General features: G+C 43.0%; 1 protein-coding gene across 1 annotated transcript; it reads left to right on the forward strand.

Moving 5' to 3' along the window:
• The first annotated feature begins 1,996 nt into the window (after positions 1-1,996).
• On the forward strand, positions 1,997-17,169 carry adss2 (adenylosuccinate synthase 2). Its single transcript, XM_028988920.1, has 13 exons — positions 1,997-2,268; positions 5,570-5,672; positions 6,781-6,849; positions 6,981-7,031; positions 7,840-7,906; positions 8,574-8,681; positions 11,570-11,651; positions 11,752-11,878; positions 12,599-12,753; positions 13,705-13,829; positions 14,117-14,214; positions 14,292-14,441; positions 15,192-17,169. Exons 1-13 carry the CDS (start codon positions 2,101-2,103, stop codon positions 15,242-15,244), a joined length of 1,356 nt encoding a protein of 451 aa, XP_028844753.1. The 5' UTR covers positions 1,997-2,100; the 3' UTR covers positions 15,245-17,169.
• The last annotated feature ends 3,158 nt before the right edge of the window (positions 17,170-20,327 follow it).

Below are 20,327 nucleotides of genomic sequence, written 5' to 3' on the forward strand. Positions count from 1 at the left end.
ACCTCATAAACTGCATTTTTAATGCTGTGTCCAAAGATTATTATACCTTTGGTAGAATTATAAAAACTGTGACCTGATATTTTTGACTCTTAACCTCAAATGTTGCTTAACCTTCAAATGAAACAGGGTTTCATGGGGCATATGTGTTGTGCAAACATGAGGTGCCGCTATTTGCATTTCGTGTACCAGCAAAATTATTTGTATTTGTAACAAAGTGACAAAGTGTGTAGATTAAAAAAAAACTTTATCGCATTATGTTAAAAATTGCTTTGTTTTGAACAAATATTAAAGCCCAGCATTTCAACAGTGCATAGAATACAAGTTTTACAATACAAGGTTCTCCCAGGATTTTGCAAACTACTACAAGTGAACAAGAACAAACTGTAATACTAGCTGTTGTTGGGAGGGGAGGAGCGCAAAGCAACAAACAGAAACTTCATGCATATCGTGACCATGCCAGGAAGCCTTAAAGAAAAGTGAGGTATTATTTTCACTGAACAACCAAATACTACACAAAGAAGCAGTACTGGTTCTGACTAACAGCGAGAACCAAGCAGTTTCCCCTCTGTTCATGTGACCTACACAACAGTGGGTCATTACAACCAGTCCCACTCTTTACAATACGATGACCCCACCCCACATTAACACGTCTGCAACATAAATGTCGGGATTTGTAGTTATCCTTTTAACTAAGTGCAACAAAGTGATCAAGGTGGAATTCCAAAAAAGGCTTCAATATATTTCAAAAATTTCAAACCCAAATGGTTTTATACCTTAAACTGTAAACGTTCTGACAGATTGAACTAGCACTGAGTGTGTCCTGCTTGTGCCATGTCCCAGTCCCACATTCCTGCCTAAGCCTGTGTCAACTCACTTCATCAAACAGCCCTTTGTGTGCTGGCTGTCCTGCCTGTGTCCTGCCTGGATGACATGAAACTGGAACTGTGCCCAGCAAAGTCCAGCGAAAGTCGTGAAAGTGAAGTGACTGTCGTTGTGAAACACTGCAGCACAGCACATGGTGACACAATGAAATGTGTCCTCTGCTTTATCCATCACCCTGAGCAGTGGGCAGCCACGACAGGCGCCCAGGGAGCAGTATGTGGGGACAGTGCTTTGCTCAGTGGCACCTCAGTGGCACCTTGGTGGTACGTGATTCGAACCAGCAACCTTCAGGTTATGGGTACCACCTATACATAGCAAGATTATCTCTAAACGATAACTAGCACACAGGGTGGTGAAGATGTGCTGTCTTTAACTAGTTCTAACTAGGAATCCAAATGAATGCCTCTCTCGCTCACTGTCCAGTGCCCTTTATTACTAAACAGGGTCACAGCTGATGGAGGAAACCGAGGGACCCGGAGGAAACCCGGGCCAACATGGGGAGAGCATACAAAATGTGAGTTGGGTTTCAAACTCAGAACTGCCGTGCCACTGTTCAGTCCTCTAAATTATTATTATTTTCTTCATTTAAAAAGTAAATTCATGTGTAATTATATAATCACATGTCAAATAAAACAAAGGATGCAGAAAATGTAGGATTCAAACAAAGGCACTGATTGATAGACATTTTCTAGCATCTGAAAAGATGCAGAATGTACAAAGTAAAGTATTTCTGCATATATTGTACAAATATGTTACAGGAAACGTCAGAAGTCGATGCTTTTAAGCGCTTGGGCAGCATATTTAAGCAAGTATAAAATTCTGAGCAGAATCATCTGAACTCACAATCATAATCTTCCATGGTGACAAACTCCCACGTACTACATGCTGTAAATGCTGTAAATGTAGTAATTCCTGTTGCCAGACATTTTCACGACGGGTTGAATTAAACATGAACTCATGCTTGGCCAATAGGAAAGCTCCTTATCTACATTCCTATTGGACACTAGATTACTCTGCTCTGCCAGAAATCCTGCTTTGCGGAACAGCCAGGCTTTTAATCACCGACTCCTCCTTCCGCTTCAAGCTCCGCCCCGCCGCGCTTCCGCTTCCGCCTTTCGCCGCATTAATGGGGACGTGAGCGGCGCGCGGGACCAGTCGTGTCCGGTGGGTGCGACAGCGACAGCGACAGCGCAGGGCAGGGCAGCAGCGACGGCGGTCATGTCGGCTGGCGGGAGCGACGCAGCCCACGGCGGCGGTCCACGCGTGTCCGGACCGAATGTCGGCAACAGGGTGGACGTGGTGCTCGGAGCCCAGTGGGGCGACGAGGGGAAGGGCAAAGTTGTGGATTTGCTGGCGCAGGATGCAGACATGGTTTGCAGATGTCAGGTATGCAGCTTTTTCTGAAGCGAACCGCCATCGTGCTTAAAAACCAACGGTTGTTGCTGAACAAATGTGGTCCCCGTGAGTAGAGAATTCCGGTCCAGGGCTTCCGTGATGACCGTTCTTGTTCATTTGCATTTCTGTTTCCGACGTGAAGTGGCGGGCAGGTGCTTTTCCTGCTCGGCTGGTTAGCGGACAGGCTACGCGGATGGAAGCTAACGGCGACGGTCACTTCCTCTCAGCAGGCGACATTCCTTAGTGTCGCGTTATCACCCCAATCAATTAAAGCAGTCAGTTCCACTGGCGCTAGGGATCTGGCTGTAGCCAAAGTCACCTTGAGATTTGGGATTTGAACCTGGGTCTTCTGGTTCATAGGCGAGTGTGTTACCCACTAGGCTACTACCTCCTCATTTAATGACAGCCTGAGACATTTCAGTCGTTCATTTCCCTCGTAGCTGGAGAAAATGCATCAATACAGTCACATCAAGGGCACCTAATCGATCGGTTGTGATTGACGTGGAGGTGGCATTTTAAGGAGCAGGAGAGTCATTGTTTTTTTGTTGATGATCAGGAAACAAACTCTTCCTTGAAGTCCTGTTGCCCGGTCTTCCAAAAACCCAGATAAGATTTCAGAATAAGGTCACTAGCGGTATTCTGACAACAGACTGAGTTTTAATAAGAACACAAATCTTGCCACAGCACCAAGAGGGATTTCAACCTGTGACTCTGTCAGTCAAGCCCATCATCCAACAACTTCAAAGCACAGTATTATTTGCCATCACTGTTCATTTTCACTTGTTGCTTTCATCTATGGATTTCTGACAAATTGAGTGTGAGATTTGCAGCCCTGGGTCCTGTGTAAATCAGCAGTGGGGTCCAAGTTTACTCCTTTTGTTCATGTTTCAGAGTGAATTCAACAAAACAAAAGCAAAGACTCCAAATGACCAGTCTAAAAATCGGCCTCCCAGACGGAATAAAATGATGAGGTCTGTGCAGACGAGCCTATTTCAGTGAAGTTGACTGTGAATCCAGTCACATTTGGCACAAATGAACGGAAGTGGAAATTAGAAGACGGCCGAGCACAGCTAGCACTTGTTGTGCCCTCTCTCACTATGCAGGGTATTGATAACAGGTTCACATAGCAAGGATTCCCCCAGTAGTGCCAAGGCTGGCCATATGTAAAAATAAACCACTTAATAGCCCTCTAACCCTCTATTAGATGTGTGTGTGTGTGTGTGTGTGTGTGTGTGTGTGTGTGTGTGTGTGTGAGGGTGAGAAAGTGACACAGGCCATGTGCAAGAAAGCTGATCGACTTTGGGCTTTTTATAAAAAGAGCTGCTGCGGCAGATTTTCGTATTCACCACACACGTAACCGTGGGCTGCGGTCAGACTTGCCCTGCATGCTGTCTCGTGCTTTTACATTTAAATTGAAATGGAGTAGTGTATGTACATATAGAATGTAGTGGAAAGAAGTGCGTGCAAGAAATGCGATATCTGCTGAAACCTGGGCATCTGTGGCTATTAGTGATCATGTTCAAAACTGGGAGGGGGAGGAAAAAGCTCTCCAACACAAACATGCGCAGCGGAACCAATGAAAAACTCAGTTTAATGAATGTCCTAGAACACTTACTACAGTACTATGTCAATAATACTTACGCCATTTACCAGCCGCCCTGATCCAGAGCGACTTACAGTCAGTAGTTACAGGGACACAATGGTAGTAGGTAGTAGATTTTTATAAAATGTACAGAATGCTTATAAAATGAAATAACATAGTAGACGAATAATAAGTGCTGTATTACACAGTACCTGTGTTACGCTTGCTATGCCCTTGTGCTGATGAGGATTGACTGCTTTATGTTCCGAGGTCACAGGACTCTTCTTGCCATTAAATGTCAAGTACCACCCGGAAAGATGAGAGGTCATCCAACGAAAGTTTAACACCTTAGCACGGTGACTGCCATTGTCAGTTGTATATCGGCTCGGGGGCAATTTCGTTCCAGGTCATTGTTAGGAATTCAAGTCAAACCTGTCAAGCTCCCAGGGAATGTTGAACCCGGGCGTCTCTCCAGCTGTTGATTTTTTTTTTTTATTTTTTATTTTTTCATTTTGTGACTTGTTTTCTAATAAGCCCTTTTATCATGATGGTTTCAGATGTCATGATCGTGGCGTTTTCATGTCTGTCACACGATTACTGTGGTATTTTGAAGAGCAGGTGGTCCGGTAGCTACTACATTCAAAAGCGTTGTTGAACCAGCTTTTAATGGTCCTCTTAAAAGAAGGGGGTCATGCTGCTGAACACTTTCGAGGGTGACATTTGAGTCATGAGGTCTGTCTTGTTGAAAAGGGCAAGGTTGTATTATTATTATTTTATCCGTCCTCATGACGAAAACAGTAGGATTCTGAGTGACAGGAACTGATGACATCAATGATAAACATCTCATATGGGGACGTCATAAACCGAACCAGAAAGGAGAGGCATCTGTGCACATGCTCCCTGCCAGGAATAGCATCCTCGCTGGGTGAGGCCTGGGTCAGAAAGCACCGCATGATGTACAGAGACATGTGCAGGTGGCCCACAAGCAGGCTTTCGCTGGAAATGGTGATCTATGGTTCTCATCACATCGCCTCCATGTTTATTTTGGAGATTGGTCGCCATCACGACCAGCGGAGCTGGAATATAGTCACCGACTTGTTGCTACGGATGTTCTGTTGACAGTATTTTGAATGTTTGCCGGTGTGTAATTATTTCTGAAGTGTGTTTAAAATGGGAGGAGCCACTGCCTCGCACCTCGTTCTGTACGATTTTGAAGCTTGTCACGCACACAAAGTCCTTGTGCCTTTTCAGTCTCCTTGTCACAGCTTGTTTATAGGCCATCAGCACGCATCACAAAAGTGATTTATTTTGCCATTTTGCCTTTAATTCATTTAATTAATATAATTCTGGAACATTCTCTGGGTCGAGACCTTCCTCTCTGCATAAAAATAAAACTGACAGACAAGTACGCTCTTCAGCCATCTACATACATATTCTATATATACTACCCCCATATGGGTGGGTAACACACTCGCCTATGAACCAGAAGACCCAGGTTCGAATCCCACTTACTACCACTGTGTCTCTGAGAAAGACACTTAACCCTGAGTGTCTCCAAGGGGGGACTGTGCCTGTAACTACTGATTGTAATTCGCTCTGAATAAGGGTGTCTGATAAATGCTGTAAATGTATATTGCTCAAATGAACATGAAATGGGAAATGTCATTATTCTATATATTCTACATATTCTTAACTCTGTTCCATGTGCAGGGTGGCAACAACGCTGGTCACACGGTAGTGGTGGACTCAGTGGAGTACGATTTCCACCTCCTGCCCAGCGGCATCATCAACCCCAGCGTCACAGCCTTTATCGGTGGGTACCTCGCCTACATGTAATTATTGATTAATAACTGGACCAGATATGCGTCGGTTCTCCTGTACAATAAAATATGTTTTCTAAGCTCTGTTTAATCACAGTGTTCAAATTTACTTCGGAGAAAGGCTTAAACTAAGAGGGAATGGAAACGAGCAGGTCGGATGTGGCATGTTGAGATGTGTGTTACATGGGAGTTAAACACTGTCTGGTGCAGGTGGCTGGTTTGGCACCTTCCCCGTCACGCAGGGGCAGAGAGTAAGAGCAGCCGCGTTCTCCTTCGTCAGGAATTTACTTCGGCTACCAGCTTGTACAAATAAAAAGCTCTTTACTCCAGCCAGAAAGCTCGCCACATTATTCACATGTGCACATGCACACAGCTCTTTAACCTGGTCAAGGTTATGTTGTTTATACGCTTATTAACATCACGGTCAAAGTCCCCCCACGCCCCAGACCAAAGCATAATCGCCAGAGTCTGTTTCAACTCCGCACTTCCTCACCATTTGTCAATCTTTCTCGCTAGTTGAAACGCATCACATGGCCGCTTATTTGCCGTACAGGTCAGGTTAGAATCCTGTCTGTTTCGGGCGAAGTTCTTCAGCTCCATCTGGACCTGATGCGCCACCTGGTGGATCGCCAGGCATTACAGGATGTGTTCAAATGATTTTCAACAATTCTGTGCAAGTCTTCAGCCGGATTAAACCCCAGCCCAGGTCCAAACTAAGTTAAAGTGGTTCTCACAGAGTGAATTGGAATTACTTCCAACAGGTCTAATCAATGGTAAAATCTTCTTCAATTGTAGCATTTTGCAACACCCTTGATGAAGTTATAGTTTTCATGTAAAGTGAGTCTAACACATGCATTTATTTTGCATATACTTTGCATATGTTAAAAAATCTTTTTATGTTTGTGTAAATGCTCATATTGTTAAGAACTTCTAAAAACATCTAATAAAATCTGCTGTCATTTGTGTTTTGAAGTTTGAAGTTTGTGTTATATTTCTATTTAGGTAGACATTGTACACAGATTTGAAAAAATGCAGAAGAACTGGCATGTTTGTGCACTTGTGTTTTTAATTTTTTTTAATTATTATTTCGACCCATCACAGGTAATGGGGTTGTTATTCACCTTCCAGGCCTCTTTGAAGAGGCTGAGAAAAATGAGAAGAAAGGAAAAGGTCAGTCAGTTGTTATTGTGTGTGTGTGTGTGTGTGTGGTATAAATATCTTTATGCATGTTAAAATATATTAATACCACTGTGTTAATGGGAGTTCATCTGACAGAGGTGCTGCTCTCCCTTTGTTCACAGGCCTGGAAGGCTGGGAGAAGAGACTGGTTATTTCAGACAGAGCCCACATTGGTAGGGCCACCATTTCTCAGCATAATTTATAGTGTGTTAACCTCAACATCTCAGGACATGGTTGTGTACTGCTGGCCAATCTTGAGTAATCTTGTTGGATTTTATTTATTTGTTTGTTTATTTATTAAAGGCTCTGGTCACTGGAACACATTGACCCTCCATCTTATATAAACCATGTGTAAAGGTCACACATACAAAAAAAAAAAATCACACTCTAATATTTCATTGAACTGCCTTTTGCACATTTTCAGTGTGGCAAAGTTTGGATGAGCTTCTGCAATGTAACAACATTTATTTCTGTCCCGAGTTGCATTAATTTTTTGCCAAGATCTCCAGCACTAAGATTCTAAGGCAGTTCATTGGCCACATTGACTTTTAAAATTTGACAGACAGGCTGGACCAACACCAGATTTATACATATCAGACATAACCATAAAAGTTCCCCCGGGACAAGGTCTGGATGTGCCATCAAGGAAGAAGTAATTCACTCTATGGAATAACCAGCTACTCACCTCACTGTATCAGTTACCTTGTTGGTCCAAGCAGTAATTATCTAATTGGAAACTTTTACCAATCTGCTTTGTTATATCCAGGACCGACATTTTGGGGAAATGATTTTATATGACATTTAAAAGAAATCGTGCTCAAGGTTGTCTGCAGAGACTCTACCGAGAAGCAAGCCAAACAACACAGAGTAACACAGGAAGCGCCTGCAGAGAGACTGTGCTGCTGGACCTGAGCGAGGGGTGGGCTGCATGAGTCTGGAGATGGAACTGCTTTTAATCTCTCTCCTTCTCTATGGCTCCAGTGTTTGATTTTCATCAAGCTGTTGATGGAGTGCAGGAACAGCAGAGGCAACAACAGGCTGGAAAGAAGTAAGAGCTACAGCACCAACCTACATGTGCACATACTTACCTTACTCGCACGCTTACAAGCATATATACTCAATGTATACTGTATATAGTGGTTCACTAGTGGGTCTGCACAAACATGAGGGTTGATACTGTTATTAGTGCCGACCATGGGCCATGAACGTTTTCAGAAAATGTTTATGAAGCAGATGAAAGTAACATTTATTTGGCCAGTATTTAATTGTGAAAATTTGATTATGCCTCTAATTTATTTTAGACCCTACCTTTTAAATTGTATCTAAATTAGTTCCTCAGCACTGGTGGTTCTTATGGATCCACCTGTTCTTTCGTGGCCCGACATATTTGAAGATTCATCGCATGCTGCTGAAAGAAATAGATGTGCAGGCCACAGCGGTGCGCTGCTGCCTTTGAAGGACACGGCCTATTAAATCCACTCTTTCCTAGGCTGCATCTTCTGAACCCTGAATTAGGACTTGGCATGTAGAGTGAAGTATACAGACATGGTGGCAAGTCTAGCATGTTGTATTGGACCTTCAGTATGTGCTCCTATCTTCCCCACCCTCTAGCTCTAATACCTCTGCTGAGTGTTCACTCCTTGGCCTATTGTTTTCTCAAGCAGACTGTTGACAGCCTAAATGGTTAAACTCTCATTCCTTTCTCTTTTATGTAGTTTGGGAACAACAAAAAAGGGCATCGGCCCTGTGTACTCCGCTAAAGCTGCGCGCAGTGGCCTGAGGATATGTGACCTGCTGTCTGACTTTGAGGAATTCTCCGAAAGGTATTACAGCATCATGCTGACAGTGAATCTATGTAAACTCCAACTATTAATATTCCAGTCAACATGAGGATAAAATTATTTAATGGTGAAATTAATAAAAAAATGTAATAAGGTTTATTAATATAAACCTTAACCAATCCCTGTAGCTGTGTGTGTAATGTAGGTGAATGAGGTTTGTGCTTGAGATGATATAGGGTATACAGTGTATATATATATTTCCCATTATTTTCCAAATGATTCAAATATGGAGGTACCTTTTTTTTCCCCAAACAAAATATATAAGACTGAACAATTTCTCCCATTGCATTGAAAATTCAAATCTGTGAGCAAAAATATCAATTTTGGATTAAAAATACATTCTCCTTTTACAATTAATTTTGGGTATAATTATGGACCTGGTATTTTTGTGCTTGAATCAGATTTTCTTTTGTGTCACAAAATGTTTTTTGCTTTCGGATCCAAACGTTTTGCTTGCAAGTTCACCTTGAACTAATGGGCGGGATCTGTGGAGGAGGATGAGAGAGTTTCTATTGGTTTGTTTGACAACATGGGGTCAATTCCTCATGGTCTGAAACGCAGGTGCATGTGGAAGATGACGCGCACAGCGAAGTAGAGGTAAGTTGAGACTACTTCTCCCCTTTTAATTGAAAGATTTGCCTTATGAAACGATATTTATCATCTCCAGATAGATTTTCTTTTAGCATGTTGAGGTTTTATTAGGCTTTTCAATTATAATCTACTAGCCAGTAAGATAACGATACAGACGGTGATTAGCCAGATGACAAACACAAACCAGACAAGCATCTGCTGGGCTCTAGGTCATATAACTTAACTTGCCGGTGTAATGTAAGTAAATACGCAGATAGTGGAATTCAGTGATGAGGAAGCGCCAATAGTTAGTCACAGAATGGTCACTGGTTAATTCAACACACCAAATATAGTCATTGCAATATAATTCCTCTCTTTAAATCCTAGAATGGAAATCCTAGAATTTGACATGTCATAATTTTTCCATGCCCATGCTATTCAAATAAGCTTGCAAGACATCTACTGTTCCTGATTTCAAAGGCTATATCTGTTGAATCTTAGGGAGAGAAACAGGAACAGTCAGGTTATGAAGTGACTCTCAGAGCAGTGACAGGTAGACAGACAATGAATCTGTATAACATCAAATTTGTGCAGATATTTATATTTATTTATTAGCAAGTCCTTTAAATATTGTGCTGTTTTTCATACAACAGGATCTTCACACTTTTGCTGAGGCCTGGAATGGTCACCCCTTAAACTTGTTGCCAGCTTCTGAAGATCGGGATGTTGCAAGAGCCAGATCTGTCAGAGGTATGCGTGTTCTATAAGTTGGCAAAAATAATAAGAAGAACGCATGCATAGTAACTATTTGATCTCGTTGGTTGCACCACAGATCCAGCAAGCAAAACATCTCTACAAGCAGGAATGTGAAAATGTGGATTCAGGCTATGGAGTCACATGCAGTTACCATGCCCCCGGTCAGCTGCCGTTCTTCCTGCTGTGCAGCAAGTAAACCCCACTGCAGCCTCCTTATCTCTTGGACTGGACATTTATATGCATGTCTTTTAGTTCCCATCGTTTTTGGGGTGAGGTGTCGATTGAAGCTTTGTGTGACTGTGCAGATATTCAGAATCACAAATAAAGTACATTGAATAGATACTTTTTGTGTCTTATTTTTGAATGAAAATTTTGGACTATTATTCCTCTTATACTGTTCATATTATTATCTAATATTATCTCAGTGCTCACAACATTAAAATGGGATGAAAATTGGTGATCTGTTTTTACATTACAGTTTATAAAAGGGGCAGAAGTGATTTAAAGGATTCATAGTCTGTTCTGTGGGCTAATGGGAAGGTGTGAGATCCAGTTAATCTTGGAGAGGTACAATGTAAAGCATAATACTCTCCCCTCCTGAAGCAGTTCTCAGTACGGCTCCTGCGTTGCCCTCTTCCTCCATATTAATGGTGCAAATTCTCCTTCCATTTCCACCTATTAAAACGTATAACAAACAGCTTGTCTGGGGAAATCAGGGGCGTGGCCACATATATATCATAGAGCTCAGCAGAGGCTTGTCTGGTTTATATTTGCGATTGTCTTGCGCCTGCTTTCTAGACTACGGGGAATTGTGGGTGTGACCTCATGCTGTCAAACCAACCAATAGGAACTCTGCTCTCATCCTTCTAAATTAATTGCAAAGGAGAATATATTTTTAATCCTTAGTTTTGGTATCTAATAATATTTTTGTTCATATATTTGAATTCTCATTTCAATCTATAGTATTGTATGTTTTGTTTGACACATGTTCCTCCATATCCAAACCGGTATGAATAGTACAGAGAGCATAGGTACAGTATAGACCACATATAGTGGAAAAAGACCTCTAGCAATAATCATAGTCGCTCTCCATCTCTTCCAGATTTTTCCCTTTAAAAAACTGAACGCTATCTCTGTCAGCTATCTCCGACACCTGTCGTGTTTTATTTGTGTTCTTTGCGTACATGAAATGGTGGATGATATGCATGGGTGAGGTCTTTTCTGAACTAATTTTGTACCCCTGGCAGAACTACGATCACTTAGTTCTTCAGAAAGTACCATCTACTTTATTTAATCGTAAAGCTTGACTGAACAGGCACAGTAGTCAGAGTCTAATGTCTGTAATTTTCCATCAGTGAGTGGAATGCTAGGCTCAAATATTTCTGCCATGTATGGGCCCTGGGCTCATCCCACACGATTGCGCTTGAAGAGATAGAATTTTTGTTTGCCGCACTGTGCCTGTGGACTTGGTGCAGGCCCTGTGGAATGTGTTTGGATGTGGGCTTATGTTGCCAAGTGTGATCTGAACCTCAGCTCTTTTCCAGGTATAAGGTCTTAGCTCAGCAGTACAAGTCTATGTACCCAACACTTGAGATCGATATTGACGGGGAATTGGAGAAGCTCAAGGTGAGTGTTATTTTCAGTCTTCTTAATTTTCTGAAAACTCATGAGATGGTGTTTGTAATGCTTTCTGGCTGTTTTACATGGTTTTCTGATGTGGAATCAGGCGTATGTGGACAGGATAAAACCAATGGTCCAAGACGGGGTCTACTACATGTACGAGGCACTGCATGGTCGTCCCAAGAAGATTCTGGTGGAGGGAGCCAATGCAGCACTACTTGATATTGATTTTGGTAAGTTTTTCCTTTTTGTAAGCTTTGAAATGTCTTTTATTTATTATTATCATCACAGCAGCTGCTAATAGCTTATTATCGGATGTGTAATTTATGATCAACTTCGTAAACTGTTTTATTCAACCAATTAAATTTAAATCTGCTGGTCATACTGTACAATGTAAGGTAGTTTGTCAGCGTCATTGCAGAATTTGTAAGCATGACTGCATTCATGGTCTTAATGAACACCGATACCATGGTCTGTGAGATCTGTTATTGCCAGTCAATAAAATAGTTTTCAATATTTTCGAGCTGCTGTTTACTGCATGCATTTTACTTGGTGCTCACACAGACCAGGAGGCCTACGGCTACTTCATGTGAGGACAAGGCCTTTGTTTAAAAGTCATATGACCCCTTCCCTGCCATTTTATCAAAATCTATCATCATGGTCCACCACAAACCTCCTGTCTAAGAAGAACAGCTTAAAGGCAAAATCCAGTCACATTAAGTGATAATGAGAACATTTAACAGTCTAGTGTCAGGCACGCCATTACATGTTCCTCTAATTATTTAAATTACAAGGTTTTCAAAATTTGGAGGAAGGTTAGGGTTTAATTTAAACAAGTTTAGGATGAAAGTATATTTTGAAAAATAAAAGAACTGTAACTGACTTCACTGCCGGTAAGTTTCATGTCTGTAATCATCTGTTCTGATGTGTCTGGGACCTGGTGTCTGTTTCAGGGACATACCCCTTTGTGACCTCGTCCAACTGCACGGTAGGGGGTGTGTGCACAGGCCTGGGCATGCCACCGCAGAACGTGGGTGAGGTGTATGGTGTGGTCAAGGCTTACACCACCCGTGTAGGAATTGGTGCCTTCCCCTCTGAACAGGACAATGTAAGGAAGTGTTGGTTTCATAAATGAGTAAATGAATCCGGGGTGGATTTGTGTTCAGCAGATGTTTTTGGTCCATTGTAGATGAAGCTCTCATAAGACGTCTGGGGAATGTGAAATGTTAAAGAACATTCTTAAAAAATGCTGATGGAAAAATGCAAATGCTTACCCACCTTGCACCAACTCAATGTTAAAAGCAGAAGTGCTCTAAATTTTATTTACATTTAATACAACAATTTTTTAAATGATTATCGAATTTTATATCATTATTGGTATAAAGTTGTCTTAAAACATATTCACATAGGTTTTGTTGAAACCTTTACACCCTGTTGTATGAGTGGGAAGTGGCTTCATCTAGTGGTGACAAAACTGATTGGGGCCTTTTTCCACTTTGTCGATGTTCATTTCTGGCACTACGCTTAAATGGATGATGCATTTACAAAATTCTCTTTTAGGCAAACACCTCACTACCATAGAAGTAGTTCTGATGCGCCCCCTTGTGGTATCTAAAAAATGTTAGCCAAAGAAATAGTAATAGATAAAGTAAAATGCTGAGCAACACTCAATATTAACAACATCCCTATCACTCTTTGCCTTAAAATAAGTAATGAGAAGAAAATGTGGACTCATGAACCCTTTATTTCTTTACAGTGTTTAAGTCTCACATTTATTGTGCGTCACAATGAGGTAGATTTTGTCAGATGTTGCTAAGTGGATTGCAGCTATAATCTGTATCTCAACTTTGTCAACTCTGTCAACTTTGTACAGCAGCTTGAGTGAATGAAGATGTGTTGGAACACCGTTTGGGAACATTATACATTATATTGTATCATATTACGTCCATATTAGCACTAGCTCAGATCATGACCCAATCTGTACCCATATCTACTACGTGTTGGCCTATTTTTCTTATAAAAATGCAAATTGGGAAGCTGAATTCCTTTGTTCTCTCAGGAAATCGGTGATCTCCTTCAGACAAGAGGGAAGGAGGTGGGCGTGACCACTGGCCGTAAAAGACGCTGTGGTTGGCTGGACCTGGTGCTCGTCAAATACGCACACATGATCAATGGTTTCACTGCGTGAGTGCCCGTGTCTCATGATGAGAGGCAAGAGTTTTCCTCAGCTTGCTGTAGAGACATGACAGGAAGAGGAGTGGAGCTGTGTGCCCATTAGGTTTTATAACATGGGGCACACAGCTGGACACCTGGACCATCTCCTTTCACAGTGTCTTCTGCTGCTTTTAAAATACATGTATTTATTTGTATCCCGTGGGACCTCTATAAAGCATAAAAAAATATATATAATAATAATAATAATCATAACCGACAGCAAATGAAATTTAATAAGCATTTTTCCTCCCCTACAGCTTAGCTCTTACCAAATTGGACATCTTGGATGTCTTTGAAGAGATCAAAGTTGGTGTGGCATACAAGGTAGATGAGGAGCTGGTTCCTTATTTTCCAGGTAAGAGGGATCACCAGGCCTGGTGGTGAGGATGAGACTGCCTTTCAGTTTACCTGATTTGTTCTGTCTCTTCCCAGCCAATCAGGAAGTCTTACACAAGGTGGAAGTCCAGTATGAGACTCTGCCAGGCTGGAAGAGTGACACGTCCACAGCCAGAACTTTCGAGGAGCTTCCTGAAAACGCTCAGAAATATGTGCGCTTCATTGAGGACCAGCTTGGTGTGCCTGGTAAGAGTGTTTTTTACTCAGCCAGCTCAGATCATATACTGACCATAGCACCCTTTAGTAACCGGGTGGCAGGGCTCCTACGGTCATTAAAAACCTGGAAAAGTCATGGAATTTGAAAAGAGAAATAAACATGAAAAGTTCTGGAAAAATCATTGAAATCTGATTAATGCATGAATGTATAACAAAGTACGAATGCACAAGAAATGTTTTTCTACGTTTTCAGCTATGATGTTTAAAAGTTCAGAGAACGTATGGTCATGAAAGTTGGCCTTTGAGTAATTGAAAAGTCATGGAAATTCTAGAACCCTGTATCAGAGTACAATAAACAGGTGTAGTCCCACATCATACTGTTGTCCTAATTTAACCTTATCCTAATTAAACAATTGGAAGGAAAAAGATTTGTCAGGAGCAGGATTGAAGACTCTGCATTTAATGCAAGAACAAGAGATGCTACAGTAACTCCCTCTCACCTCCAGAGCCACACTGTTGGCGGCTGTCGGATGATTATCATGCTTGTTTCAGAAACACAATAAAAAGACGTCTTTTGCCCATATCATACAACCAAAAATCATACAAATGCCACCTTTTGTCCTTAGCTCTCAATATCTGCGTTAGCTACTTGTCTGTAAGATCTTACAGTATAGACCCAGTTCCACTGTGTCAGTCTTTAAAGCATGTTAGCTGTAATGCTTACTAGAACCCTGTGATTGGATGAGCTTTGCTGTAACCCTGCTTCCTGTTTTGATCCAGTTAAGTGGATCGGCGTTGGCAAGTCTCGGGAATCAATGATCCAGCTCTTCTGAGAAGAAGGTGTGAGCTGCATCCAGGCCCTCATGCCAGCCTCGCTCGAACATGCCGGGTGCCTGAAACGTTCCTCTCCCCTCTCACCATCTCTCCCAATCTCTTCTGTGGAGTCTGGCAGCATTTTTTGTTTCTATTTTTTGGAGAAGGGAAAAGAATTCGGTGATCAACAGGAGGACTTCACCTCAACCTCACCAGTGTTCCCCTGCTCCTCGTGTGTGTGTGTGTGTGTGTGTGTGTGTGTGTCCCAGTCGTTGCCCTTCTGATACGTGACCTGGAACTGCACAGTTGCAGTGCTGTTACCTGTAAACCCTGCAGCAGTGCAGTGCAGTGCAGTGCATCATCATTCAGTCTGTGTGCCATGGCCTGCTGTGTCTGCCCATTTTTAACAGTTACTGTATTCATGCAGAGCCTGAGTATTCACCTCCGCTACACGTGTTTAGGTTTAATGAACTTTTAGGAATGACTGCAAGTTGTTTTGAGTTTCATTTGAAGTCCCTGTGTCTGTGGAGCCATTTTATCATTCTCTGTTTAACATGCCTGGATCTGTAAAGGAAAAAAAAGTGCTTTTTGTTGTTATGGAGTTGCTGTTCCCAGGTAACACAATTCACATGTATGTACCTGCATAGGTGCTGGGTCCAGATCTCACTCCATTTTCCATCAGCTGGTACCCTAGTAAAGCCCACGGGTGAAATAGAAACCAAACCAACACATCTAGTCTCTCATTAGCTCCCACCACTGATCACTTTGGCCTGTACTCTCCCATGTGTTCTGTCTGAAAACCACTGTCTGAGAAGACTTGAGAATGTGTTTTTAATGTGAATACATGAACATACTGTTTTAATCTTCATAGCGTCTTATCGCTACATTTTATTTGGGTGATGAGTACGATGGTTTTAGAAAACGAGTTCTCTGAAATGTTCATGCTAGTTCTAAAAGAAATGTAGCATACCAGTGAAAGTATATATATATATGGTTCTTCTGTTTGCATGATCTCACAGTGGCCCCTGCCACAACTGCAGAATGTGACATGTTAAGAATTTTAGTAGCAGTCTTCTGGTCCAGCTCTGAGACCTTAGGGGCCAATTTAGTCAAGTGACTTCCTCAGGACATCATCAGAATTTGACATTACGTTTCAGCCCTCTATGACCTTGTTACCTTTGGTAGTCTGCCACTGTTTGTTTGCTGCTTTGGACTGCGACGAGCAAGGAATGCATTGAACCAGCCATGTCTGCATTAAATACATATGTCTGTTCAAAGGGGAAAAAATCTGCCTTTTGTGATGTTTCATGTTCAAGTGACCTATGACTTTATTTTTTTTAGCTTAATAAATTACAGGTATTTGTCCTTAACCCCAGTTTCCTGTCCAATGTAACACTTGTTGATTGAGGTGCATTCTGGACTAATTGCTGAAGTCAATACATGACCCTCGTTTCTGACATGGTGAATAAGAGGTCAGATGTGGCCTTTTATGTCGTGCAGTGCCACATTTAAACTGCTGATGAAAAGCAGTTTTTTTTTTTTTTTTTTTTTAATCTCCCTCATATCCCCCAATTCATATGTCTGTGTACAGTTGTGCAAGCTGTTTTCTCCTTTGACACATGCTGAAAGTTCACTGATTGTTGTCATACCTCATGACCACCCCAGGGTGATTTGATTGGATGGATTTGGCGCAGAACCTGCTTGCTAAGTTACTCCTCCGCTTGGGAAATGTGTCTTTAGTTGCGGTAGGACTAGCCACTTTACAAATGCTTGAGGATTCTGTGGCTCTAGGAGGTGCACATTCAGGTCTCAAGGAAATATGAAGTCTTCATCAATTATAAAGCCTATCCTTTTATGCTTTTGAAAACAAGGTCTGTTCCCTTAAAACTCAATTTTGGTTGTATTGAAAGAATGTCCAGTTTTCAAATAAAGCCAAATAAAGCGAGCTCCTGCATTCTTCTTGAATATGGTGTACTATGTAGCCAGATCCATTTAATCATTTATCATAACAGTCACCCCCTTTAGACACGTTAAACCTTTCAAAAGGAAAGTATTGAATGAACAGCTTCGTTTATTTCTGTGTTTTTTTCTTTTAAATATCTAATACTGTTGCTCAAAAAAATGTTTTCCTGCATTTGGAAAATGAGAGAACACAGTTCTTTCACCTTGAATTCTTTGTATGCTACTGCCCATTGATCCATTCACTGCATATGCTTCAGCATGTAGAGCCAATGGTGCCGTTTAGGGAGGGCCGTGTGCAGGTGATCAGCTTTTTTCTTTTCAAATACAGATGTTTAAATCTTCAGTATATCAGTAGATGGTTTTGGTATATATCCAATTTAAAAGTCAGCTATCTGAGCAACACTACAACTAATAAATGGGTTTAAATGGGCTGTAGATGGGAGTCTGCATGTACATGATGGGCCGGGGAGGGCGTGGGGGCTTTTGCCGCCAGGGGGCGACATTGTCCCGATGAAAGCCCCGCTGCAGCGCTTGGCTGCGCGCTCGCCACAGTTGTCACGATAATCTGTTCTGTGACAAACACGCATGCCAGAGGTCTGTGCATGTATTAATGATTTGTTGGATATGAAACAGATGAACTTCTTTTCAAAGTTTTTTTTTTTCCCCTCCACGTTCGCAAAACTTTTAGTTTTCTTCTGTAACTCACTTTCTCTGTGGCAGCTTGTCTTTAGATGACCACGATTTGCACGTAGTTAATAAGGTATGCTGGCGATTCATGTACTTTTATCTGCGTAAATGTGCTTACCGGCGAGGTAGACACCATCCTGACCTCCTGTCTGAATCCGTGAAACCAGGATCATGGCGTCTCCGTTGTTGAGAAGACTGAGGCCTTCCTGTTCACCACACACCGACGCATGCAGATGTGCTGGAGCCCAAGGTCGTGCCAGTACGGCAAACATCTAAAGAGGATGCCTGACCGTTTCAGCCATGTTCGCTCCATGGCCGCTCATTCCGGACGGTGTGTAATTATTACCATTCTTCCACGTGGCCTTTATGATGATCCTTCAGATTTTCTGGATATGGATGTCAACTTCCTCCAAAATGTGAAAACCACATGCCAGCACCTGGCTCTCATACAAAGGGGTCCTTTCTGACCTGGTGGTCTGGTCTCGACACGTGGTGGGGTCACAAATGGACCAATGCTGGGGGGTCACGACTGGGGCCAGGCTGCTGTGTGAATGGTGACGTGTCGCTGACTGGAGGTTCTTGTGCGTGTGTGTGTGTGTGTGTGTGTGTGTGTGCACGCTTGCGGGAGCAGATGCTGCTGCTGTGGCTGCTGCTGTTTTTCCTGAATGGCCTGAGAAGCTCAACAGCTGCTGGGTGAGGGACAACGCCGGACTGATCCCTGACCTCGAACCCCTAACCCCCCATTCACGCGCACATCCACACCCCAAACCACAGCAACGGGGGCAGGGAGGCAGAGCAGATGGGGGTGGGACCAGGAGGTGGGGTGGGGGAGCGTTTATGAGTGGCAGCTTTTGTTTTGGGGAGGAAAACGTTGAGCGTGTGTGTGTGTGTGTGTGTGTGTGTGTGTGTGTGTGTGTAAGGCTTCCAGGGAGTCTAGGCATCCATAGCTGGAATTCACACCAACGTTTGGAAGCCCTGTACCCCTCTCAGATTTTGAATGTGCTTGTGTTTAATAGTAGTAGCCTAGTGAGTTATACACTCACTGGTGAACTAGAAGGCCAGAAAGTCCCAGGTTCAAACCCCACTTACTTACTTGTGTCCCTGAGCAAGACACATAACCCTGAGTGTCTCCCTATACCTACTGGTTGTAAGTCACTTTGTATAAAGGAATCTGATAAACTCCATAAATGTAATAGTTTTGGGTTAGGGTTCGGGTGTTATATTTTTAGGTGTTATATTTTTCAACCTCTGCATGATCTGTCCATTTGTATTCTGCACTGAAAAGCTTTAAAGTGAATTTATTTAGAAATGATGAACATCTCAGCCAAATAAAGGCCCCATTTCCGATGTGGATGTGCCCCACGCAGCCTGTAGAACCGTTTTGGTGGGTGAGCGACTGGACGTGTAAGTGAGGCTCGGACATTTGCTTCCCAGCGTCTCCAGAGTGGACAGGTGTTGGCGTCAGCAGTGTCCAGACTCGTTCCGGCAGCTGCTGCCTGCGTCCACACCTCCCCCCACCCAACCCCGCCCCCTCCCTGACAGATGTAACTCCGCCACCCGGCGCTTTATACAGCCCCGGCCTGTTTTGACTTTAAATATTTGCCCAGGAGGGGTGGCCCTGTTTGGGCAGGGGTTTGAAGAGCCGGGCGGTGTGGCGTCGCCAAAATAAAGCGGCTGGAGCTGATAGGCTGACACGGGACAGGCATTTGACTCCCAACTTCTCGCAGGCTTTTGGCCACGCAAAAGCCAAACCAAGAATGCTGGGACCAGGGAACAGGCCTGACAGCAGCGCTGTGGCACCTGGGGTTCTCTGTGACACCCAGACAAAAAGTCCCACAATGCATTCCTTCATTAATTATTTCTCGACCCTCCTCCCAAAAACGCACAAGGGACCAAAACGGTGACAATTCCTGTTCAAGTGTCCCTGGTCTCCTGATAAAGAGTCGTCGAGAATGTGACCAGACCTGCTGAGTCAACCAGCCAGAATGAGCAAGATCAGCAGCTGTCCTGGGTTCCGAAACTGTATCTATGTTAGCGTGGAGGTAAAGAAACCCTGGTGGAGCAACCTCGCTTCCTCCAGAAACACCTCGTTCCACCCGCTGGGCCCGCGAACCCACGTCCCGTTGCGGGGCCACATTAAGGTGCAGGTAGTTGCAGCAGCCAGGAGCCCAGACATACATTTCACTGGCAAAAAAAATAATCCATTTGCAATTTTTCTCTCTGTAGCGGCAGATTCACCGCGAAACACAGCATCTGAGCATCGGCAAACAGATGCCAGAACAATTGCTTCTCCTTTTTTCCATTTTTCCCTGTGCTCTCCCCCTGCAATCTAAGCATGGCGCCCATATGGCTGCAGCTGAGGGGAGTGACGCTCGGTATTGTTCACTTTGCCAGCGACGCTGGGAGATGCGCAGGAGTTAATGATAATGCAGAGGGCAGATGTGCTGGCCAGAG

This window comes from Denticeps clupeoides, chromosome 8 (assembly GCF_900700375.1).
Source record: "Denticeps clupeoides chromosome 8, fDenClu1.1, whole genome shotgun sequence".
Taxonomy (NCBI): Eukaryota; Metazoa; Chordata; class Actinopteri; order Clupeiformes; family Denticipitidae; genus Denticeps; species Denticeps clupeoides.